The sequence below is a fragment of the Musa acuminata genome, chromosome BXJ3-7 (assembly GCF_036884655.1).
Source record: "Musa acuminata AAA Group cultivar baxijiao chromosome BXJ3-7, Cavendish_Baxijiao_AAA, whole genome shotgun sequence".
Classification (NCBI taxonomy): Eukaryota; Viridiplantae; Streptophyta; class Magnoliopsida; order Zingiberales; family Musaceae; genus Musa; species Musa acuminata.
Window position 1 is genome coordinate 41,311,416 of NC_088355.1, and position 23,881 is coordinate 41,335,296.

Sequence of the window (23,881 nt, forward strand, 5' to 3'; positions counted from 1 at the left end):
ATATAAGATTTGGTGTGCACAATGTAATGCTATCCAATTATCTTCCTTTTTTTCTGGAGAAATGTTTTAGATACTAAACACCGATCTTGACATGTGATTAAAATTTTCATCTCAAATGTCCCCAATTCTTGGGCCAAATCCTCGGAGTTGATCCGTGGGATGTTGTGGTATAGGATTGCTGGATTGCTAATGGGCTGATGCGGGCGGGTTCACGGTAATGCTCAACAGGTCAACTGGATCAATGGGATCAGGGCAGGTGTCAGCATGGGCTTCCCCGCCGTGACCGCCTCCAGAACCGAGTTCCACCCGCAGTGGCTCAGGAACGCCCTCAACGCCCTGTGGCCCAGGATGGCCACCTGCGGCGCAAACCCCCTCACCACCAGGCCTCGCCCGGCCACCCTGTCCTCTCATCCCTCCGGCATCCAATTACTCTCTTCCTCGGAGCCGTCCCCGTATTTTCTAACTGCCCAAAGGAACGGCTGCCTCGACGCCTCCAGCCCCGCTGCCATCTCCCTGAGCTACGCCGCTGTGAAGTGGCACCAGCTCCCGAAGCAAACGAACAGCACCGACCCTTCCTCCCTCGTGTCCAACCATGCCATGCATCGGTCGCCATCCTCCTTTGCCGCCGTGCCACCACCCCTTTCGATGCCGCCGCATGAGGCAAGCGCGACGGGTCCCACGAACCAGGCCTGCCGGGCATCCACCCGACGGTAGTCGTCACAGGACTCCGGCTCGAACCCGTAGAAGGTGTTGACCACCACGCCGTGACAGGTCAGCTGCGCCTCCTTCATCCGGTCCCATGTGTCGCTCATGTGGTTCTGCTCCAACAAGAACTCGGGCAGCTCGGCGCGCGGGATCTCGATGGGCCGGCCCGGCAGATCCGGGACGGCGACGACCTGACGCTCCTGGATATCTGAACGTAAACGGAAGAGGTTGTTCATCACGAGCTGGGGAAACACCCCGACGGCATGGAAGGTAACGCGGGGAATGCCGAGGTCGGCGGCGATGGCGGTGGTCCACCAGTAAGGGATGTCGGCGACGATGGCGACGGAGGATCTCGTCGTGAGCGGTCTGGGCGAGGTCGAGATTATCTCATCTACTACTGAGGATCACGACGGAGGATCTCGTCGTGATTATCTCATCTACTACTACCTTTTGTCACATAATATTTTTCCCTCGTCACATTCTAGGCTTCGTGTTGGGAAGGACCCTTCTCTCCCTCTCTCTCTCTCTCTCTCTCTCTCTGTGGACGAAAGACTGTTAAACATGTGACCTTCGGCCTTTTCTGAGGTTAGGTGGGGAATTTGCACCGCTCACATTTTATTTGCATAACCTTTGCAGCAGTTAATCACTGTTTCTTTCATTATATATATATATATATATATATATATATATATATATATATATAAGAAATAACTATAAGAAAATTACAGCACTCTATCTATAAGAAAAACAATTAGTTCTGTGCTTGGGGAGACGTGTATCAATCGCCTTCGGGTTTCACATTTCAACAAAAATGGAAAGAAGAAAGCAACCCATCGTTTATGGCGGGAAGGAAAACTGAGTGATAATGGATAGTCTTCTGGGATGTCCTCCGTGCCCATAGCAGCGGCTTTTCTCCTTCAGCATCATATGGAGTACGAAAAGGAGATATGGCCCGACGCGGACAGAGGAGAGAAGAAAGCCTTCAGGTGTGGCCAAAATATGATAGGAAAGGCCCCATGAAATGACTACACCCCGTCTTGTTTGCTTCCGCTTCTCCGCTGTCCGCCATTATTGCCCCCTCTTCTTCTTCTTCTTCTCCTTCAATGTTAGCAACCGGATCAGCTGGTCGACAGGGTTTGGGATTCTGGATTGAGACCTAACGAGCAAGAATGCAACAACGCTGCGTCTTCTTTCCCAACGTCGCTCTGCTTGCAACGGGAGGAATCCGCTGCATTGTTTGACGTCCTCTGCAAATTCGAAGGTTTGGTAGCTCTAAGGTGTGGTCGACGGTGGGATGGGGATCCTGCTTGAGTTGCCATGGAGTCGGTCAATACACACCCTGCATTCTTCCGTTCCATCATGTCCTCGTAGGCTTTATGTAGCCCTACCTCCGCATGAACGATCGACGCAAAGTCTGTAGAAGTTGAGCGCAATACGACTACGTAGGTTGGAGATTGCAATCTGTGCATTTAATGTTCGAGTGATAGGACCGGAGCAGAAGGCACAGTACCAAACTGTGCAAGGTATACTTTGCGACCTACATCAAATACGTAGCTGCATCCCTTTTGGTACGTACGACACGTATCATCTTCAGCTCGCCGCGGTGACTTAGCCATGCGTTGTCATCATCATCGTTAGGAACTGAATGGAACCACACTCGAATGAGATGGACATTTGAAGCACGTACAATGATTGATCGCATACCGTGGGCGGACGAGTCCTCCTGCCTTCTCACATGGAGCAGGCGAACCCTGGGGACGTGGGTCCCACGCCATTCAATTAGCCGTCCTGTCACCGTGGATTCGGGTTTGCCACTTCATTTCCTGTCTGAAACCAAAAGAAGACGACGTCCCCACACGGGGCTCAATAATTCTTCGACCTTTCTTTCTTCTCTCTCCCTCACATGCGCTCCCTCTCATCCTCCGTCTGACTTGTCGAGGCCGTGCGAGACAGAGTATCCACGTGCACACACCCGCGCGAGTCAAAGCTCTTTACAGCTCCTCCGCCTCTCTCTTCAAGTCGGTTCCGTTCAAGGAGTCTGTCTTCCCCCCCTCGCCGCTGCCACAACGCCACCGTCAAAGGCGACAGCACTCGGGACGCAACCCCACTCGATTCATCCGCACAGCGAAATGAATAAGAGATGGGACACGAACTGGCTTCGGAAATGGGGTAGCGTGCAGCGGGAATCCTATATTGCTCGTTCTCGCACCGTACACATCAGCTTCACCCAGGCTACTGTTTCGGTAGAACAATACATTTCTTGCGAGTTGCGAGGCATCCACTCATTTGGTTTTCTGCTGCTGTTGTTGCCTCCACGAGAATGATTGTTTCTCACCTGGCGAGACATGGATTCTCGCTGGCCTCTCCGCCTCCAACAACAAACCTCGTTCATGGCGATGCATACTACTTTGGCTTTCGTCTGACACACATCTCTTCCCCTGTTACTTGTCTCAACATAGAAAGATGAGAGTCGAGAAGCTAATGGAGAAACTGGAGAGAAGTAAACGTTGGCATAAATCGATGACTCAGTAGTAACAAAATTATAGTCGTCATGTAAGCATAATATAGGATGCTTTTTGGCCTTCATGGATTCAAAGAGGACAGACATGATAAGGATCTTACTTTATAGGGTTTGGTTTAATCGGAAGAGACAATGCCACACTCGACTTGACCTTTTGCCATCAAAATTTGGTCCCACAACGCGATAGTTTGCGAACAAAATCGTCGCCACTGAATTGATGAAACTCTACTCTGTTCTGACACGCTCATATCAGCTTTCTTTTTGTCACACTCATCTCAACTTGGAGAGGAAACAAGAACATCATATTACGTTTCATATTTGGCAGCAAACAAGGACATCATGTTAGATTAGTCGAAAACCAAGCAAGTAGGCAACCAACGAGGCAAGGATGCAGTACAGTGAGCAAGAAATGGTTTATAGAAATCTCTGTTTCTCTCTCTCGCCAATGCTCACTGCAGGACTGCTTCCCAAGCATGAAAAGAACTCCTACCTCTGCCGCCTCCCTTGACATCCCCTTCTCTCTTTCTCTCTCTCTGACTCTGTGATCGGTGCCGTGATCTGCTGAGCCGCCGAAGAGCTCGACAATGGGCGTTCTGCGGCACCGGCGCCGCCGTCTCTCCGCTGCCATCGTCTTCTTCGTCCTTGCCGTAGCTCTCGGTGAGAGTACTGAGTACTGACCAAAGCCAACATCCCGTTTCCGCTCTCTGTTTCTAGTTTCTTCAACGATCTCTCTTTTCCTCTCTTTAGCTACGTCTCTGCTGAACTATGATGCCTTCAGCTCAAAAAAAATCCCACCTTGCATGCGTGTTCGTATTCTAGATCTCATCTTTCTTGCTTTCACCAGGTAGCCACTTCCTTCCGATCTTCTCGTGGTTCAAGGTTATCCATAATAGATCCTTCAGTGCTCTCAACAACTGACCCCTCTTTTATCTTCTTATTGCCTCCCAAAGGGGAGAAAAGATCAACCAGAAACCGACGCCGTAACCTTCATCACCAATCTTGCTTCTTCGTCACCAGAAGCCATTAGTGCTCTCTGAAAAATGTTCATGAAGTGCTCTATCATCATAAAACCATTTCTATCCTTTTTCTGAAGTCATGTTAGCTCTATTAACCACTTGGTTCCCGTCTGATGTTGATTTATAGGGAGTGCATTGGTAGGAATTGCTCAGGAAGTGGGAGACACAGGGCTGAGGCCTTCGGAAAGAGAGAACTGGGTAGCTCGGAGGCGACTAGCCGGCCCTGGGTCGTCGCCGCCTACCTGCCGGGCTCGCTGCGGCCGGTGCTTCCCCTGCCGGCCGGTTCACGTGGCGATCCAGCCGGGCCGAAGCGTTCCACTCGAGTACTACCCGGAGGCATGGCGATGCGAGTGCGGCAGCAAGCTCTTCATGCCATGAGAACCGAGGAGGAACGAAAACACAAAGAGTGGTGAGGGTAAATTTGCACAATTCTTAGATACGCCTGCAATATGAATTGGTTCAGCTTCGTCTTCGTTGTCGTCATCAACTCTTTCTCGTAAATGATAGTCAAAAGTCAAATTCGAGGAAGCAATTGAGGAGATTCTATTCGACTAGAGCGCGAGATGTAGCCGTGAAATAGCAATTAAATAGGCCTTGTTATCTTTAGCATATTATAGATGTCTTCTCCGCAACAAACGGCGTCCACAGCTCCTCATCTCTATTGATTTCGTTACTCTATAACATGCACGCATTGACCGAAGAAGAGAATCCAAATCGACCAATCCTGAGGACTTGGGGACACGTGTTTCTCATGAAGTGATCAAATAACATGGTATTGTTTTCCTCGTCAACAATAACTATTCGTGACTTTTAGTAGTGTCATAATTCATTACCATTAATTTGAATGTTAAAATTATTTTTTAATTTTTATTTTTATGTTTTCATTTGTAACATTGATATTATTAGAGTAAATAGATTATATATTTTACTTTCATAACGATAACGATAGAGATGTGAATATATAACCCTCCGATGAGTTGTATATTATAGGAAGCCAAAAACAAACATGGAGTCTAGTCTAATAAAAAAAAAAGTCATGCTTGAGATAAACGAAGAAATGGATTAATAATTAGTTTAATTGTAAAGGAATGTCGTGATCTTAATAATTTTGTTGGGACTTAAAAATCCATATCATATTCACGATGCATCAATTTCTTTAGGTTCGATAAATGGTTAGGTTGGTGACATTTTTAGCTTCGTGACGGTGAATGATTTGGAAGGCAAGAAGTAGCGATTCTAGTAAAAGAAAACTCAATTAAATGCATGATAACGATGAGATTTCTTAGACGGCCTCTAAGATTTTTTTATCAAGAAAAAAATAAAAATATTTAAATTAGCAAATTTATGAGGGTATTAATTGTTTTTTCTCATGTCCTTCAAATTCACAATTGGATCCGAATAATATTTTGATAGAATAAATATCGATGATGCTTAAGTCAACTTGACTTAGTTCAAGATTCTATATACAAAAAAGTTTGATATGACTAGAAAAAAAAAAGATTCTAAATAGTCACTTAAACTCAGGTGCAATTAGCCTACACAAAGATAAAGATCGAATAAGTTTCTCCGTATAGTTCTCTCGACACTAAGTCAGTAGCTAACAAAGGTGGACTAATTTTAGTAAATTATAATCGATATCAATTAATGTGCATAAGATAGCCTTTTATAACAAATGAGCGAATGAGAATATGAAATATTCTCTATCATGTCATTTTCAAAATATTTCTTGGATTGTTATTTTTATTGATGGTCATATCCTCTCACTACTGACAGGATTATAACTTATTGAGCTACTATAAAACCAAATATTTCCATATCACTTTTAGTCTAAGTGAATTAAGTTTCCTCCCTAATTGGTAGCTCAAACACCTTCTCACATCTCTATCGATGGATAATTCACGAAATTAGAGTGGAAATTATATATATATATATATATATTAATCTGAATTATCCATAAATCTCAATGACCAATAATTGACAATTGATGTGAGAAAAAACTATAGAATACCCCGAATATCAGAGAAATATTTATTTTTATCAATTTTTCATTCAATTCATTTCAAATAAGTCATATGTTGTTCTAACTAATGAATAGAGTTGAGGTTATAGTTAAAAAAACCAATAGAAAACTGAAATAACTAGTTATAGTAAACATGAAAGAGCTAAATTAGATATGTTATTTTGCTACACATGTTGATAAAACACTTACCTAAGTTTCAATTCTTATAAAATACGATGGCAAGAAAAAAATCAATTGACAGAATATATATATGGTCTTTATGATTGTGATGGAGCTATCTAGGCTCAGTTTTATACTGTATGATTCTATCCATCTGATATTTGGTAGATTCTGATCATACTCTATTTTGTAGATCACAGATCGTTGGAGATTTACTTACGAGACAAACGTAGATGGGTGTCAATAGTTGATCCATAATACTCATATAATGCTTAAAGAAGAGATTTTGAGTGAAGTAGAGGTGGAATCTCTCTTTCATGTTGGAGGAGTTCTCCCGAAAGGAGAATGAGAATAAGATCACATTCTTTATGGAGAATAGATAAAAAGTCAAAATCCCTTGGAAGAAGGAAAGAGATCTCATTTTGGAATTTGGGATAGAAACGAGTTTCTTTATAATTGATGTGCTCAAAATTAAAAGAATATAGATAAATTGTTGGTGATAAATGTAATCTTCTAATATCATGAATCAGACGACAAAATGACAATTAACATCTTCTAGTGCCAATGACTAGATTGACATGATCTTAACATCATCTTTGACGACAGAGACATGTGGATTACAGAGATACCAATGCATCATGCTCTACGAACAAGTTAAAGTTGAGATGAATACATCATCATTTGACTACTCATCAAAAAGGAAAACATTTTTTTTTTCTTGCATCAGATTATTTTTTCTTGCCGAGGTAAACTACAAGATATAGGACACAAAATGACATCGGGTTCGACTTCACTTATATTATTTGAACGCAAGTAAAAAATCTATCGACAAAAGAAATTTCTTGATTTGCAATAATGTTGGTAAAGGTGCATGAAACAATGTGAGTGATGCTCTCGGCGATGCTACTTGTGCGTCTTCATCTCATCCGGACTATTCCAAAATTTTCTATTTCTCCCTTGCAAAATATTGAGTGAATCATCATTTTGTATCATAAAAAGAACAAGTCCAGCTGTAATTAGGACTCATAGGAAAGAAAATAGATTTATGAAGAAATCAAATACACATTATTGAAAGAAAAAATAATTATCAAGAAATAAAAATCGGTCACCAAATAAATATGTAATTTTTTTTGGGGGGGTTCAACGATAATAACTACAAATAAATGGAAGCTCATCTTGAAATCTAATTCATTCAAAACTATTCAAATCTATATGGCTAATTACATATTACCCAATATAGTTAGCGACCTTTACCATTTCGATCTCTACATTTTAAAAAGTTATATTAATACTCGAAAGTGAAATATCCAAGTCTATTTACCCTAATGATGTCGATATTACTCACGAAAATATGAAAACAAATAACAAAAAGATAATTTTAATGTTCCGTAGCAAATGGTGTTAGTGGTGGTAGATGACGACACCGATGTAGTTGCTTGGCCACTTTCGACAATGATAAGATCCGCTCTCACCATGATACCAATCGCCTCCATGAGGAGCATACTATCGACCTCATCGTCGCTTGCCCCGCGTTGCTTTGCATTTGCATCGACGTTGACATAGTTGTTGAGCAACACTATGTTGGTGTTCATGTAGATAGTAGTAGCCACGACGACATTTATAGCAACGATGGTAGCCACCTCACCGCTAACTCATTGGATAGATCTCAGCCTTGACCTGAAGCTAGTGTTGTTAGAGATTTTGTTGCTCCCCCCATTGTCGTATCAATTTCGACACTACTTCTTACCGAGCAACCCTTTTACCGCTCTATATCTACGTCAGTGTGGAGGGACTTGAGGACGGTAGGGTGGAGGCCACAACATATGGCAGATGCTGAGGCAAGGGTTCTGCCTATGTCGTCGATGACGAAGAGGAGGTAACGACGGTTGCAATGGATGAGGTAGAAGTGCCGGTGGAGGTAGAGGTTATATTCACCTCCACCATAGTGGCAAGGTTATGTTTACCTCTACCATCGTTCTCCTCCTCATCTTCCTTTATCACTACCTCCTCTAGTGCTTCTACCTCATTTATCGTGGCCATTACTATCTCTTCTTTACCATTAATGGCGTTAGTGGCACCCTCGCCTCCACGTCTACTATCTATTGTGGCCTCTCCCCTACCATCCTCGAGTCCCTCCATCTATCGGTGCAGACGTATATACCGAGCGTACGTCGCTCTACATCTACGTCGATGTTAATGCAAATGTCGAGTGACTTTTATGTCACTCATCAACTGTGCCGATGCCAACGCAGATGTAGAGTGACAAAAGAGCCACTTTACGATATATGATGCTAGAATTGACGTGGCAGCGAGGAGAGCGATAGGAGCTTTGAGGTCAAGATTAGGATCCACCCAATAGATCAGCGGTGAGGCGGCTACCACCATCTGCATCAATGCCGATGCAGTTGCCTCTCGACAATTGTGCATGTCGACATAGATGTAAAGCGGTGCAAGGTGGTGATGATGAGATCTGTGACGTGCTCCTCATGGAGGTGGGTGGCGTTGTGATGAGAGTTGACCTTATCATCATTGGAGGTGGCCAGATAATTACGTTGGCATCAACGCTAATGGCACCGTTGTTTACCACCAACGATGTCACGAGCCACTGAATGTTAAAATTTTTTTTACCATTTATTTTTATATTTTCATCGATAAAACTAACGTCGTCAAGGTAAATAGACTTAGAAGTTTCACCTTCATAATTATAGAGATATCAATATAATTTTTTTAAGAATAAGAATCGAAACACTAAACATAACTAACTATATAAGATAATATATAATTATCTTAAATCTATAAATCAATTGACCACAAATAGAGTTATCAAATGAGCATAAACCCCTAAAATTAGAATAATCCAACACGATGGGTCGGATTCATTTCAAGACGCGGGTCACATCACAACAATATTTCCCCCACCCTCTCTCTCTCTCTCTCTCTCTCTTTAGGCTCGCACCAATTCGATTCCTCCTCCGGAGATTTCGACACTCTGCCTCTCTTTTCCTCCGAAATTGCCACAAATCCCATAAAACGTTGGGTCGACTGTGCGTCAGGGTTCCATTCCTCGTTGATTGTTCCTTGTGTCGACGAACAAGATGCTTTATTATTTGTGTGTGTGGGGCCCATCGTAAAGACGTGTATGAGACTTCATCTTGAGCATTCTACTCTTTCATATACAAGTCTCATCCAACTTCCAACGAATCGAAGATTGATGTAACCATCACGGATTTGTAATTATCGACTCTAAATCTTGTGTAGATCCTTCTTGATTTCTATTTTCATGGAAATTATGTCATATAAATGCTCATTTTTAGTGAGTTAAATAATTTAAAGTAATAAGAAAATAATTTAAAAAAATAAAATACGATTGTGAACTTAAAAATATTAATACTTATCTAATCATGTTGTTTACTTAATTACGATTAATACTCATTCTCGTTCGATGATTTATGAAGTGGTATCCCTTTGGATATGACTAATGATAAAACTATCCCTTTCTATCAATTTCATGATGCATCTCTTTGTTGCCGTGCCAAAGTATATTCCTACGCCACCGTAAGAATATACGTTCCGTCGAAACGAACGCCTCTCTGCCCATCATCCGCCGTCCTCGCCATCCGCACGAATCACAAAGCGTCTCGCTGCTGCTAGAAGCAAACGGATTTAAACACTCCACTCTCTTCAACTTTTACTTAAAATGCTTCTCCGAAGTCGCCACGTGTCATCCACACTCGTCTCGAACATTCCTCCCTTCTCTCGCCCGCACCCGTCCCCGACTGTCATTTAGCAAGCCCGCCCGCGAAGAAAGGAAGAAGCGCTTGCGGTATCCCTCGGAGAACAACTCGATCGCTTCGTCGTCGCTTGGTGGGTTCCGGAGAGAATGTGGGCGCGGCCGGGGTACTGGAAGGGTAGGGACGTGGAGGCGGCGGGGGCGCCGCCGCTGTATCCCATGATGCTGGAGCCGCCGCAGCTGCGGTGGGCCTTCATCCGCAAGATCTACACCATACTGGCCGTCCAGATGCTGCTCACCGTCGCCGTGGCCGCCGTCGTCGTCTCCGTTCCCCCCGTCTCCCGATTCTTCGTCTCCTCCGGCGCCGGCCTCGGCCTCTACATATTCCTCATCATCCTTCCCTTCATCGGTAGGTTTCCCTCTTCCCACCCACCTTCTATTTCTCCTTAATTTTGTTAATTTTACTTGCAAAAATAAGCAATAATCGCCTCGAAATTGCGGGATATGCTTCGAATTGTGGCAGTGTTGTGTCCCCTGTACTACTATTACCAGAAGCACCCCTTAAACTTCCTTCTCCTCGGCGTCTTCACGGTATCCATCAGCTTCGCAGTTGGACTGACGTGTGCCTTCACCAGCGGTAGTCTCACTCCTCACCCCTCCCTTCCTTTCCTTTATTCTTATTGGAAATCCTGCTTCATTTTAAGGGGGGAAGGAAAAAAAAAAAAAAAGTCATTTTTTTGCTGATGGCACACCGAAGAGATTAGACTTGGTTTCGAATTCGCTGCGCAGGGAAGGTGATTCTCGAATCAGTAATCCTCACGGCAGTCGTGGTGGTGAGCCTCACGCTCTACACCTTCTGGGCTGCTTCCAAAGGCCATGACTTCAGCTTCCTCGGCCCTTTCCTCTTCTCTGCCGTCATGATACTGATGGTGTTTGCTCTCATCCAGGTACTGTTGGCCGCCATTGCATACGTGACTACATGGAAAGTGAGCATTCTATGAGACTCATGTGATTGCATGGTGTCTTCAGGTGTTTTTTCCCATGGGAAGGATCTCTGCTATGATTTATGGAGCGCTAGCTGCGGTCATATTCTGCGGATACATAATCTACGATACCGATAACCTGATCAAACGCTACTCCTACGATGAATACATCTGGGCTGCCGTAGCACTGTATCTCGATATCACCAACCTTTTCCTCTCTTTGCTCACCCTATTTAGAGCATCCGAGGGATGAGATGGAGGAGTTTGTGGGTCTTGCAAGGGTGTTTGCACCAAATCTCTCTATCTGTCTTGTCTGAGATAAATTTTATGATTGTTACATTAATCCGTTCATAATTCTATGTTTTTTAGAAAATAAAATATTAGTGATAAATATGATATGAATAGGATTACTGAAAGGTAAGATATCGAACTCTCACGGTTATGAGCATGATAGATTATTATTTTATACTCAAATTATTGTGAGAAGAAGTTTTAAGGATAATTATATATATCTTGAATAGGATTTGTAGTAAGTTAATTCTATAATTTTTTTTTAAGTTATAGATGGATAGAAAACTTAACTTAAGATATTTATATATTTAGAAATATCTTATATAGATAGGAATCATCAATTCATATGAAAAAAAATTAGATTTAAGGATTATTTTAGATAGTTTATTATTTATTCATAAAAATTCGAAAGGATACATATTTATTTGTCGAAATCATAGTATATGGATAATTAAATATGATAATATAATTTTTTTAAAAAAAAATAATAAATCAGTGAGAGTGAAAATATTAAAATTTAATTTTGATATTCAAGAGATACAATTTTGATACTCTTTTATCATTTGAGATATTGTTATTACTTAAATTATTAAAGATAAATAACAAAATAATATTATTGAATTCACATATAATATTGATATCACTGTTAATGATTTTGTAAAATAATCATAATCAACAGTTTTGATAATATCTCGAAGGGAAGAAGGCTTAACATTTCTAATCATTATATAATATATCTACACATAACATAGGAATTAAAAGGGTCTCTTATTATTTTTATAAGTTATTAAAAATAATTATTTTAAAAAGTGATATAATATAATAAAAGAAGAGTTAAAATCAATAATCATAATAGTTTTTGAAAACTTGTTGAATTATCTAATAATTATAAAAGTATCTGTTATATAAATATAATTCAATAAATAATATCGAATGACATGATAAAAAATTAACTCATTATGATTTTGAGTTATATTATAAGAATGTAAAATGAAGTTTTCTAATTGAGAATATAGATTTATATTTGTTAATCAAAACGATTCACAAAGAAAATAAAAATATATAAAATTTGATATGCAAATTTAAAAAATCTATTTATCACCTTAAACAAGCCTCCATGGTATAAAGCTTCTTAATATCATTACATTTTTCATATTTAAATAAAATATTATTAATTGATATTTATATATAAAGATCAATGAGAAAAAGTTTATTATATTAGTCTTATATATGGATAATATTTTATTTGTCAATAGTGATCTTAGTTTATTATATTGAGCTTACAAATTTTTCATAAGGATTTTAAAATAGTTGATATCAATGATACATCTTATATTATTAGTATTGAGATATTTAAGAATATATTTTAAGGATTATCAGGATTCTCTTAAAAAAGATAATTGATCGAGTCTCGGAGAGATTAAGTATAAAACTTTGTACAACAAATGATAAAAGTAAAAATTTTTAATCAAAATAAATATTTTTTAATGACTTAGAAAAAATCAAATAAAGAAAAATATTTTATTTTTCTTTATCTATGCATCGTTGAAAGTTTATTGTATGCTCAAACCTATGCCGGATCATATATCAATTTTACGGTTAAAATATTGGTTATATACTAGAGTTATCGGAGAATGAAAATACTAAAAGACTATAAAGAATATAATAAGATATCTAAAGGTGACGAAGTATTATATCATCATATATATATATATATATATGAAATTAGATCAACTTGAAATGATAGTGTTTCAAGTGTTGATTCTATAAATTACCTCAATAATAGGTAGTCCACATTATGATTTATATTTATATCAATTGGAGAGATAATTTATAAGAAAAAATATAAAGTAATATATTATTATGTTTTTAATTATAGAAGTTGATTTTATAAGAGGCTTTGATGCCATGAATCAAGTTTTATGATTATAAATTTTTAACTTAACTTAGTGTGATTAGACTCAATTGTCAAATCATTGAAGATATTTTATGATATATCACATTAGTTTTTTTCTTTGAGAATGACAAATACTATTATAACTCTATGTATTGTAGTATAAAGTATATGATTAGAAAAAAGAGTCTAGAAATAACTAATATCAATTAATAACTTAAGTTTAACTATATTACTTGCTAATCCATTCATTTAGATTTATAGCCTAAAATATTTAAAAAAATATATGTTCTTATGATTGGATTTATGAGAAACCCATAAAACATATGGTAATACATATTTTAGTAGACATTATAATTGACATTCTTGCTAATGTATTTAAAATTATTATTTTTTATTATTCGATTCACATTTATGTAGATACATATTATGGTTAAATGTGATGATGTAATTATCTTGACAAGATAAATTATATGGATCATTTTGGACTGTATAAAAAAAAGCTAATAGGGTTATAGTACATAGACGGAAGTATGACATTGATAACTTAACTCGTATTGCTAGTCAAATTTAATATAGTATTATTATATTTATTAGACTTATTGACATAGTTTTTTAATTCGTGCACATATAAATGATTTTTAAAATTTAAAATCTAATTAGATAAATTAATTTTAAATAAAATTTATTTTATTTATTTTACTAATTAATGGACTAAACGAGAGAGTGTTAGATTATATGATCCTATCTAATTAGAAAAGATATATTATAGACATGATTGGATTCTGATTATGATTATCGGAGAAAGACGAGCCACATAAAAAAAAAATACACATCGTAAATTTAGATATATATTGTTATTTGATTTCAGATTTTAACATTAAAAATTTTATAATATAATATAATATAATATTATGATTTTTATATTTATAAATTTTCTTTTGACATCTTAATTATACTATGATCTAGACTACCCATCGTGATTGAGATGCCATACCAAACAATAAAACATATTGAGATGCCATACCAAACAATAAAACAAGACTTCTGTGGATATATACCTGCCGTGAGTCATCCATCAGACAAAGACTTCTGTGGATATATACCTGCCGTCAGAGTCATCCATCAGAGCAATGATCCTTTCTAACTCTAAAGCCTATCTAATTATTTCATATTTATGTTAATTTAATGAATTGACATTAATATGCATTCCGAACATGTGAAGTTCGAAAGAAACTAAAAAAACTCAGTTCACTTTCTTTCCTTTCCTGGCAGCACGTCTCACACGGTTAAAGACGGAGAGTCAAATCAAATATTCAAAAAAGAAAAATCAGAGATTAATAATAATAAAATATAGCAAAAAACAATATAAAATTAATATAATTTGATAAATATTTCTCTATATCCATGAATAAGATGCTTGAGTTGTCTTATTGAAACACATCAAACACCAAATACATTCCCGTCGCCAAGAGAAACCGAAAGCATTCTTAAATATTCCTTAGGTCACTTTTCACGATCAGATTGGGTGGCCGAGACTTAATTGACATTTATTTGATACAACAATGATTGGACATTGTAGAATTAGAGAGACCACATGAAATTTATTTGACAGATCGGATGATAACGGAAGCTTCGGCTCACGACTAGGTCAAACTTCTATCGCTGCTGTGTGTTCCCGACGCGGGTGGCAAGCAGCTCGTCGATCAGGCTATCGAGATCCCGGTGCGATGATCCGCCCTTCGCCACCGCCGCCCTCGCCGCCACTGACAGCTCCATGGCCTTTTTCCTTGCCGTCTCCCCCTCCCCTCCCGCCTTCATGAACCCGGACACCTTCCTCGCGATTGCTTCCCCAGGCACCACAGTCTTCTCGTGTTCTGCCACGCTCCGCTGCCCCTCCCACACCCGCTTCCCTGCCCCCGCCACCTCAACCACCAGCCTCTCGTTGATGAACTGCTCGAACACCAGCGGCCACGTCAGCATCGGTTTCCCCGCCGCGACAGCCTCCAGCACCGAGTTCCACCCGCTGTGGCTCAGGAACGCCCCCACCGCCCTGTGGCCCAGGATGGCCACCTGCGGCGCCCACCCCCTCACAACCAGGCCTCGCCCGGCCACCCTGTCCTCCCATCCCTCCGGCATCCAATCACTCTCTTCCTCGGAGCCGTCCCCGTCCTTTCTAACTGCCCAAAGGAACGGCTGGCCCGACGCCTCCAGCCCCGCTGCCATCTCCCTGAGCTGCGCCGCTGTGAAGTGGCACCAGCTCCCGAAGCAAACGAACAGCACCGACCCTTCCTCCCTCGTGTCCAACCATGCCATGCATCGGCCGCCATCCTCCTTTGCCGCCGTGCCACCACCCCTTTCGACGCCGCCGCATGAGGCAAGCGCGACGGGTCCCACGAACCAGGCCTGCCGGGCATCCACCCGACGGTAGTCGTCACAGTACTCCGGCTCGAACCCGTAGAAGGTGTTGACCACCACGCCGTGACAGGTCAGCTGCGCCTTCTTCATCCGGTCCCATGTGTCGCTTATGTGGTTCTGCTCCAACAAGAACTCGGGCAGCTCGGCGCGCGGGATCTCGATGGGCCGGCCCGGCAGATCCGGGACGGCGACGACCTGACGCTCCTGGATCTCCGATCGCAAGCGGAAGAGGTTGTTCATCACGAGCTGGGGAAACACCCCGACGGCATGGAAGGTAACGCGTGGAATGCTAAGGTCGGCGGCGATGGCGGTGGTCCACCAGTAAGGGATGTCGGCGACGACGGCGTCGGGGCGATGGCGACGGAGGATCTCGTCGTGAGCGGTCTGGGCGAGGTCGACGGCCTTATACACGCGCCAGGACTCGGAGGCCGGGGCGGTGGCGAGGTTCTCGACGCCGTCAGGGAGGCCGACGGAGGGGAACGGAAAGAGGAGGAGCCCGACGGGACGGCCGGCGGCAGCGGAGCGGTCGAGGGTGGGGCGAACGAGGGCGGCGTTGGCGGGGGTGAGCACGAGGGTGGGCTCGACGCCGGGGCGGGCTGCGAAGAGGCAGGCGAGGTCCACCATAGGGATCATGTGGCCGGAGGCAAAAAAGGGGATAAAGAACACCCGGAAGGGTTTCCTCGTGTCTCCCACCTCGCTCCTTTCGCCTGCTGCCGCGGAGTAAGAGGAAGAAGTAGCCATTTGCAACACAAGTATTCGCCACTCCTACGGGCTTCAATCCTTTCATGGTTTTTATAGACGTCTCCGCGCTTGCAGCCGTTCCTTACGAACCCATCACATTGCGCCCATGTCGCTCACACAATTTACTGTGAGTGACGACGTTCCCTATAGCGGATGTTCAACTTCGAATGCGTCAAATTTTGGTCGCATTAAAGTCAAATCCGTCGCCTGCCCAGATTTGTGGAAAATTTATGAATCACTGCTGCTATCATTTTTCTTCTTTCCAGATTTGTGAATCACTGCTGCCATCATAGATCTACCATCTTCTTTTTTGCTACTTCTCTTTTACTACTTCATCATTGCTATTATCAAGAGAATCTTCTCCTTTACGACTTCATCATAGATCTTCTTTAAAGATTCTCTGACAATAGATCAGATTTCCACCATATATCTGTCTCCTTCGAACTATAAAAAAAAAACACTAATCCTCTTTTTACAAATGTATATTGAACATCTGTATGTGTCACAAATTTAAATGGGCATAGTTGTCATATTAATATTAAACGATATGAAATTTATAGTAATTCAAAACCAATGATTTCTTTTCATTCAGGTAAAATTTAATTAAATGTTAATCACACAAATAACATTGGATGAGATTTTTATTTAAGAATAAATACCATTTAGTCATTATTAAACGATTTAACCCACTTATATATATATATATATATGTATGTATAATTACTCTATTATATTATAAATTCATTACTTAAAAATCAATCTTGTCAAATTAGAATAAGGTTTTGTGGATATCACAGAAATACTACAAGCGTGCTTTATTAGATGTATATCAATCTAAAAAGGTACATCACCACCCAGAATCAAACCAAATGGTTGTTCTAATTCCTATATACATCCAAAACAAAAGTACCAACTGAACTGTGAACTCATGTGGAGCAATCTGCGTACGAAACTAATGAACTATGCTGCGTGTGTGGCCAGAAGAATTCTATCATGATACACTGAGCTCTGCCTATCTCGTCCGGACGAAGATAAGACCAATCACCAACATCACCGTCAAAAGATTCTTGGGGCCAATTGTATCTGTTCAGAAAACAAAACAAGAATGTCTACTGCATCAGTTTTACAATCATTCAAAGGAATTATTTTAGTCGCCATATAAGATTGATCTCCACCTGATGATGAACTGCCGTTGTCAGATAGACCGGGTGGAGAAGATGAAGAGGAATTCGACAATGTGATGCCCAGGTTTGCACAATCACCTCCGAGAGAACCTGAAACAGCACTCAGCTTGTCTGTGACGATGACAAACTCCGTATAGGTTTTCCTGAAGAAAAGGGCAATTATGTGCTTACAGTCTCTGTAGCAAGGGAAAATGGTCATGTTGAGAAGATTGCTGAAACCCTCTCCGCACTCACAGCGATACCCGAAGGTTGACGTACTCACACAGGTGCCCGCTCCACAGTAGGAATACGAGCAAGCTTTCGGAGAGAATCGAGAGAGATGAGAAGAGCAACGCGGTTCTTACGCTGCTTAGTGCTGAGCAATAAGAAGATGATGAAGAAGAAGGAAGGCATTGACGCCGATACTTACGGTCTAATTTGGAGACATTAGTAGGATGAGGCGAGGGGGATGCTGCCGGAGCCGAAGAACCATTGGAGCACGAGTAATTGATGCTACCTAGAAGACAACGCAAGTCCACCGTATTTAAGGTGATATATATACATATATATGTGAGCCCATTGTAGCATAATATTAAGGATGGATGACCAATGAATTATATAGTCGAGGCATCGAATTATCAACCTATAAATAATACCGAGAGCAGAGCAGATTTGAGCTACAGAGCTGAGTTCTTCTCAGGGAATAAAAGAATACATATTTGAGCTATCTCAAAAGCAACTTCGCAAAACTGCACATATCGCTAGAAGAGACCAAGTCAAAATGGTTATGCTGTCTATCTGATTCTGGAACCAAATGTCACTTTGATGCCCAACCAGTTGGCATCCACTTGAGCCGAGAGAGAGGGAAAGGGAGAGAGAGAGAGAGACTTACAATTGGGGATGATACAGGGGAGGAACCGGAAGTAGTCTCCAATATGGAACTGAGACCACCCAGGATTGCACTTGCATGCGAATCCAAAGGAGTCGTCCGTCGACACTTGACAACTCCCCTTCCCACACTCCACGCTGTTGTTGCATATCTCGTCTGTATAACAAAGACGAGAGAAGCAAAGAAGCCATGGAATTGATCACGCACACAGAGAAGATGGATCGAAATTTACGTGAAAAAGACCAAAGAGAGGAAAACGATCCATAGGTGCCGAAAAATCTTAAAGACATGAGAGTACGTACTGAAGAGAGGGGAGAGAAGATCTCCTGCATCTGCCCAGAGTGGCAGCGAAGTGGTGATGGATTGGAGAACCACCAACACCAGCACTGCTTTAACCCAACCCATGCCTCGTCCTTCCTGTTCCTTCAGATCACAGAAGAAGCATGAGAGGAGAAGGGTGTGTGTACGTTGGTAAGTGTAATAAAGATACCGGTGGAGTAGGTAGTAGTTTTTGTGGGATATTAATGCAGTCATTAGAGTTCATTACATGGATGGAGTTGGGGATGTGGTCGCCACGCCGAAAGAGAAGCGACGCGTAGGTGCTCGATCGAGTTCTCCTCACTTATTGCGGGAAGCAGGTGGCGGTTGGGATGTTGGGAATTAAATGCTGGACATGATTTGACTTGTAAGATTAGGCATTACATGATTTTTTTTTTTCTATTTCTCTAGAAAAAAAGAAACAAAAAAAGTTTCCTCCAACAGAAGTTTTTTATTTTATATTTCAAGGGAACTTCGAAATTTCACAAATTATTCTCATTTATTTTCTATATTTGTGAAGCTAATCAAATCATAACGCCACTGCGCGTGTGATTTCTTTGTCGTTTTATTTCATTTTTACCCCTTCAAAGAACCTACATTAATCGTTAGACAATTTGTGTTACGATTTAAAACTTCAAAATGTTTAATATAATATAAATATATTTTTTTTCTTTTTTTTCGAATAACCAAGTCCTTGTGTGCTAATTCACTGTACGTCACTTATTTCATGGAACGTTGCAACCTTCTTCGAATGGGTCATCCACGTTACAGCGAGCTTATAATTTTTAGAGCTGGAGGGGTTCGAACAACAACGACATGATTTGTTTCTTGGTCTCTCCATCGGGTGCGCTGTATCCGTCTCCATGTTGGTAGATGAACTGTGACATCCGAGGGAGGCCGACTGCCACCGTCTTGAAGATTTCCCCATACGAAGAGCTCCGATCTCCATTTATTCCTCTCCAGTTGGCCTTTATCAGTTCCCTGATCTTTTTGCGTGCCGCCGTCTCTGGAACTCCACTCTCCAGCATGTAGCACTGGATCGACGACGGCGCATCTCCTCTTTCCAGCTCGATCTGCACACCGACCATAGGATTTGTTAGCGCCGGTGAGAAGCACAGATGAGGCAGAACATGTGTACGGCTTCCATGGTTTAGCTTCACGTACCGTCGAAGTAGCCAAATCGTTGTAGAGGCGGAACAGCATGGCCGAACACCTAGCAACCTTGGGGTAAGTGGAGAAGCTTTCCAGCGACTCTTTCGTCAGGTTGTCGCTCATGCAATAAGCATTGGTCATGAAGACATGACCGCCGGACGACATCCACGCGTTGTCCAAGTACTCGTCAAGCTTTGGCTTGTGGCCCTGGTTGTACCATTTCGCTTCCAACAGGAACGCTTTGCATAGATCCGTCCACTGAACCACGAGGAGTAGAGAGTTTGTATAGAGAGAAGAAACCAGGTGATTGATGTACAAAGGAAAGGAAGAAAGCATTAATGTGTCTTACTGCCTTCCTTAAGAAAGGTATTATGTCCAAGCCCTTCTCCTTCATGACTCTGTAACCTGTCTCGTTTGCCGCGTTGAAGATTGCCAGAAAACACAGCTTCATGTAATCGGGAAGCTTGTCGATCTTATTAGCATCCCATCTGAAATGAGCAGCAGAATAACGGTAAACACAAGACGATATATATAAAGTTGAAATCCTTGCGATGGCAGGGGATCCTCATCACCTTTCAATGGCTTCGGTGAAAAGCTCGAGTTCGTTCAAGGTGCCGTAGATATCATAAACGTCATCCAGCATTGCTATTAAGCAGTTTGCCTTTGTCTGTATCTCCCTGCACTCCCAAAATTGTGGCTCAAAGGCAGAACCTACGGTCCACAGAAAGTTCTCCGTCAACCTGTCTCTGAAAAATGACAGCTTCTGTGCAAGCCCGAGATTGGTCCACCATCTAATATCAAGAACAACTTTGCTTTAGAAGGTTTGCCGGTAAATCGATGAGAACAGAACTAAGCTCAAGCTATCCAAGTTTACCTGGAGAGTTCTCGGAGTTCTCCCTTGTACATGCCCTGAACCACGTTGAAGTCCAGCTTAGCCAATTCAAGCACAACAGGGTTCATGGTGGCTTCCCTTTGGTATGCTTCTATGAACCACCTGGTGTGCAACCTCTGCATCCTCCAATGCAGTGGAAGCTCCAAGGCGTGGGCCACATGCTCCCTGAGACGAGGCTCGAGCGATCCCTCCTCCATGAGGCATTTGAGGTGCTTAGTGGTGAAGTCCGTAGCTTGATCCAGTACAAGTTCGCCCTCCTTTGCGACATAGGAAGCCTCATACAAGCTCAGGATTCCCTTGGTCTCGTGCTGCAGGCTAGCTTTGAAGTCGCCCTTCTCGTCTCTAAATCTGTTGAATAAATCTTTTTGTCCACAAAACATATTCATGTCAGATCGCGACATGATGATTAAAGAGAAAAAAAAAAGGATTTAATCTGAAATATGAATCACCTTCGGAAACATCGAACCCGTTTTGTCTGAGAAGCCTGAACCCAAGTGCCGTGGCATGGAGATCATCTTTTAAAAGCATGTTGATGTCTTCGAGAGATCCGTAAAGGCACCGTAAAACATCATCGATATCATCTTTGAAGTGATAAGCCACACCAAGCTGTTGTAGGTGATCCACGAGTTGAAGTTGGTCCTCGACTTCCTTCTTCTCATATATCAGTTTCCTAACATCCTCCTTCAAATCATCTATCCCTTTAGTCTTGCGCTCCTCTTCGACCTAAATTTACAACAATCAACCATATGTGTTTATACATACAATGACGATTGATTACTCGTAAAACAGAGAGACACGTAACTATTTCTAATATTTAAAATTTGTAATATAAATTTAGTAGTTATCTACTCGATATGTAAAGAATAAAATTTCACAATATTCATTCTATTTGACTAAAGTATGACAAAAACATTAGACTAAACATATGACAAAAACTAAAGTAAATAGGACCAAATATAATTTGCACCATAGGCTACGTGGGTGGATGGTCACATCAAAACTGTTCACACAAAGTCAACTCATAGCATTCAGGGGAAGAGGCTGCCGTGAGGAAGATGGTCAACCTGTCGTGTAGTGAAGCCAAAACTTCTTGACATTGTTTTCCTCAGAAAGTACGCACAACTCCTTTATTGTATTATAATAACGTAAAATAATGTTGCGACCGATCCATGATTTGTTCAATCTTGATAGTACTGTCATCATAATGCAAAATAATACTATTTTGGTTTGGATTTAAGTACGTGATTCACTTATTCTCCGCTACTTTGAGTTCTTGATATGGATCTACCATTGTATTCGAAGCCGCGTTGCGCATCGATCAACTCAGCTAAAGCCTTGTAATTATGCTGCAAATATGATCTTATCATCATCTTCACATGTTTCATACGAAGAAGAGACTTCAGAAGTTAATATGAACAAGTGCAGTGTGTATATACACAAACCCACCGTGACGGAGCGGCTTGTGAGTGCCTGTATCCGGTCGTCACTCCATAAGTTTGGCTGGTAATTGGCCGTTCTCCGTGTGGGAGCTGCTTGCGCGCTGAAGCGGATGCTTGGACTTGGACGCTCGGAGAGCGTGGTCCGCCGGAGAGTGTTGAGGTTACCGGTAAAGGATGGAGCACGGAAGAGGAGAGCCATAAATGTTATCCTTCGGGCTTGAGTGTTGCAGAAGCTCTTACTGGTCGACTAGATATGAGGTGGTCTTCTTATATAGAGCTCGAGACTGTGTGGTCTTTATGTGGTCAGTATTTTTGTGGCCACTGGAAGAATCAGCTTCAGGAAAGAGTAGAAAGTAAACAAAGTATGGCGTTGGGTGGTGCCGTCGAAGACCTCACAGCTCGGGGAATGAGAGGACTGTTTGTCACTGATAGGATGGTACCAGCAGATGAATAGTAGCTTTTGAACTGTGAGAAATATTGCCACAGAAAACGCTGTAGTCCACGCAGGTTGGGGATGAAAATATCAGTACGGATTGGACAAGGGTACATTAGAAAGGTTAGAACGACAGACAGTTCCGATGAGACTTGGGTGGATACTGTAAGTCACATAACCTGCAACAGTTTCTGATAAGATTTGGGTCGATACAGTAAAAATGAAAAAAAGAGAGAGAGAATACTGTGTATTTAATATGTTAATATGTCATAGGAACCCAATATTGTGGCGCATAAACCTTGTGAGAGTTCATAAAACCTTCTGTCACATCTCAGAATCAAATATAACAAATATTTATAGAAGATTTTTATTTTTATTTTTTTAAATTTTTTATAACACTAAATAATTTTTATTCAAAAATATATATAAATTCTTTTGAGTAGCACAGGAAAAAAAAAATCTTTCAAGTCTTAAATCTATTTCTAGTAGGTTATTCTAAAATAGTCTAATTGACTTAAACCAAATCCAATTTAACTAAAATATAACCAAACCAGCTTCTAATCTAAATCGATTCGAAATCATCCTAGTCTCGTCTATCTCGGATTTGATCGAATTCATTTATATCAAATAAGTTTAAATCGATCAAAACAATTTGAAATCAAACAAGTTAAACCGTTCTCGTTCATTCAATAAGCTTAAATCAATGTAGGGAGAACGGATCGAGCTACGTTGTATAGTGCTAGCTAGGCTAGGCTAGGCTAGCCTACATGAGCCTCGGATTAGTCACATGTATCGCACATGCAATCGGGTGAGCTTGTGAGATGGGCCACCTAGCCACACGGGTTGGGCGGCGCTTGGCTGCTAAGCTGGGCTGCATAGCCGCATGGGCTAAGCTGCACCGGATTGCTAAGTTGGGCCACCCGTTGCCATATGGGTTTGGTCAACTCAGTTTGATCAATCATTCAGACTAAGGCTAAACTCGTGTTTGACCCCTCTAATTAAATTAAACTTTAATTTTTATTTTCTAAATATTTTAAAATAGAATAATAATTGAACATGAACGGATTACCAGAAAAAGTCGTTCATTAAAACTTTCAAAAATAATTCATTAAAAAAG

General features: G+C 41.2%; 4 protein-coding genes and 1 pseudogene across 4 annotated transcripts; 1 reads left to right on the top strand and 4 right to left on the bottom strand.

Moving 5' to 3' along the window:
- Positions 1 to 132: 132 nt before the first annotated feature.
- On the bottom strand, positions 133 to 8,560 carry LOC135642966 (anthocyanin 3'-O-beta-glucosyltransferase-like; annotated as a pseudogene).
- A 1,604-nt stretch (positions 8,561 to 10,164) lies between these two features.
- Positions 10,165 to 11,530, top strand: LOC135643865 (protein LIFEGUARD 2-like). The gene is made up of 4 exons (XM_065161246.1): positions 10,165 to 10,560; positions 10,675 to 10,788; positions 10,941 to 11,098; positions 11,181 to 11,530. The coding sequence occupies exons 1-4, from the start codon at positions 10,302 to 10,304 to the stop codon at positions 11,385 to 11,387; spliced, it is 738 nt and encodes a 245-aa protein (XP_065017318.1). The 5' UTR covers positions 10,165 to 10,301; the 3' UTR covers positions 11,388 to 11,530.
- A 3,193-nt stretch (positions 11,531 to 14,723) lies between these two features.
- Positions 14,724 to 16,725, bottom strand: LOC103992836 (probable UDP-glucosyl transferase 73B6). The gene has a single exon (XM_009412709.3). It carries the CDS (start codon positions 16,476 to 16,478, stop codon positions 14,979 to 14,981), a length of 1,500 nt encoding a protein of 499 aa, XP_009410984.2. The 5' UTR covers positions 16,479 to 16,725; the 3' UTR covers positions 14,724 to 14,978.
- A 553-nt stretch (positions 16,726 to 17,278) lies between these two features.
- LOC103992840 (uncharacterized) lies at positions 17,279 to 18,992 on the bottom strand. Its single transcript, XM_009412712.3, has 6 exons — positions 18,833 to 18,992; positions 18,534 to 18,686; positions 18,072 to 18,158; positions 17,834 to 17,959; positions 17,654 to 17,752; positions 17,279 to 17,561 (listed from the first exon to the last, which is right to left on the bottom strand). The coding sequence occupies exons 1-6, from the start codon at positions 18,933 to 18,935 to the stop codon at positions 17,491 to 17,493; spliced, it is 639 nt and encodes a 212-aa protein (XP_009410987.2). The 5' UTR covers positions 18,936 to 18,992; the 3' UTR covers positions 17,279 to 17,490.
- A 582-nt stretch (positions 18,993 to 19,574) lies between these two features.
- On the bottom strand, positions 19,575 to 22,530 carry LOC135642967 (monoterpene synthase 8, chloroplastic-like). Its single transcript, XM_065159447.1, has 7 exons — positions 22,339 to 22,530; positions 21,342 to 21,615; positions 20,875 to 21,253; positions 20,573 to 20,791; positions 20,350 to 20,488; positions 20,013 to 20,258; positions 19,575 to 19,921 (listed from the first exon to the last, which is right to left on the bottom strand). The coding sequence occupies exons 1-7, from the start codon at positions 22,528 to 22,530 to the stop codon at positions 19,634 to 19,636; spliced, it is 1,737 nt and encodes a 578-aa protein (XP_065015519.1). The 3' UTR covers positions 19,575 to 19,633.
- Between the last annotated feature and the right edge of the window lie 1,351 nt (positions 22,531 to 23,881).

What these genes read in the sequence shown, in the direction of transcription:
- LOC135643865 (XM_065161246.1), top strand. Translation starts at nt 10,302, where the DNA reads ATGTGGGCGCGGCCGGGGTACTGGAAGGGTAGGGACGTGGAGGCGGCG. An exon ending in CATCATCCTTCCCTTCATCG is followed by an intron (nt 10,561 to 10,674) that starts GTAGGTTTCCCT and finishes GAATTGTGGCAG; the next exon opens with TGTTGTGTCCCCTGTACTAC. An exon ending in GACGTGTGCCTTCACCAGCG is followed by an intron (nt 10,789 to 10,940) that starts GTAGTCTCACTC and finishes TTCGCTGCGCAG; the next exon opens with GGAAGGTGATTCTCGAATCA.
- LOC103992840 (XM_009412712.3), bottom strand. Translation starts at nt 18,935, where the DNA reads ATGGGTTGGGTTAAAGCAGTGCTGGTGTTGGTGGTTCTCCAATCCATC. An exon ending in TCTTCTCTCCCCTCTCTTCA is followed by an intron (nt 18,687 to 18,832) that starts GTACGTACTCTC and finishes TTTGTTATACAG; the next exon opens with ACGAGATATGCAACAACAGC. An exon ending in CAACGGCAGTTCATCATCAG is followed by an intron (nt 17,562 to 17,653) that starts GTGGAGATCAAT and finishes TTTTCTGAACAG; the next exon opens with ATACAATTGGCCCCAAGAAT.
- LOC135642967 (XM_065159447.1), bottom strand. Translation starts at nt 22,530, where the DNA reads ATGGCTCTCCTCTTCCGTGCTCCATCCTTTACCGGTAACCTCAACACT. An exon ending in TCACAAGCCGCTCCGTCACG is followed by an intron (nt 21,616 to 22,338) that starts GTGGGTTTGTGT and finishes TTGTAAATTTAG; the next exon opens with GTCGAAGAGGAGCGCAAGAC. An exon ending in CGGGTTCGATGTTTCCGAAG is followed by an intron (nt 21,254 to 21,341) that starts GTGATTCATATT and finishes GTGGACAAAAAG; the next exon opens with ATTTATTCAACAGATTTAGA.
- LOC103992836 (XM_009412709.3), bottom strand. Translation starts at nt 16,478, where the DNA reads ATGGCTACTTCTTCCTCTTACTCCGCGGCAGCAGGCGAAAGGAGCGAG.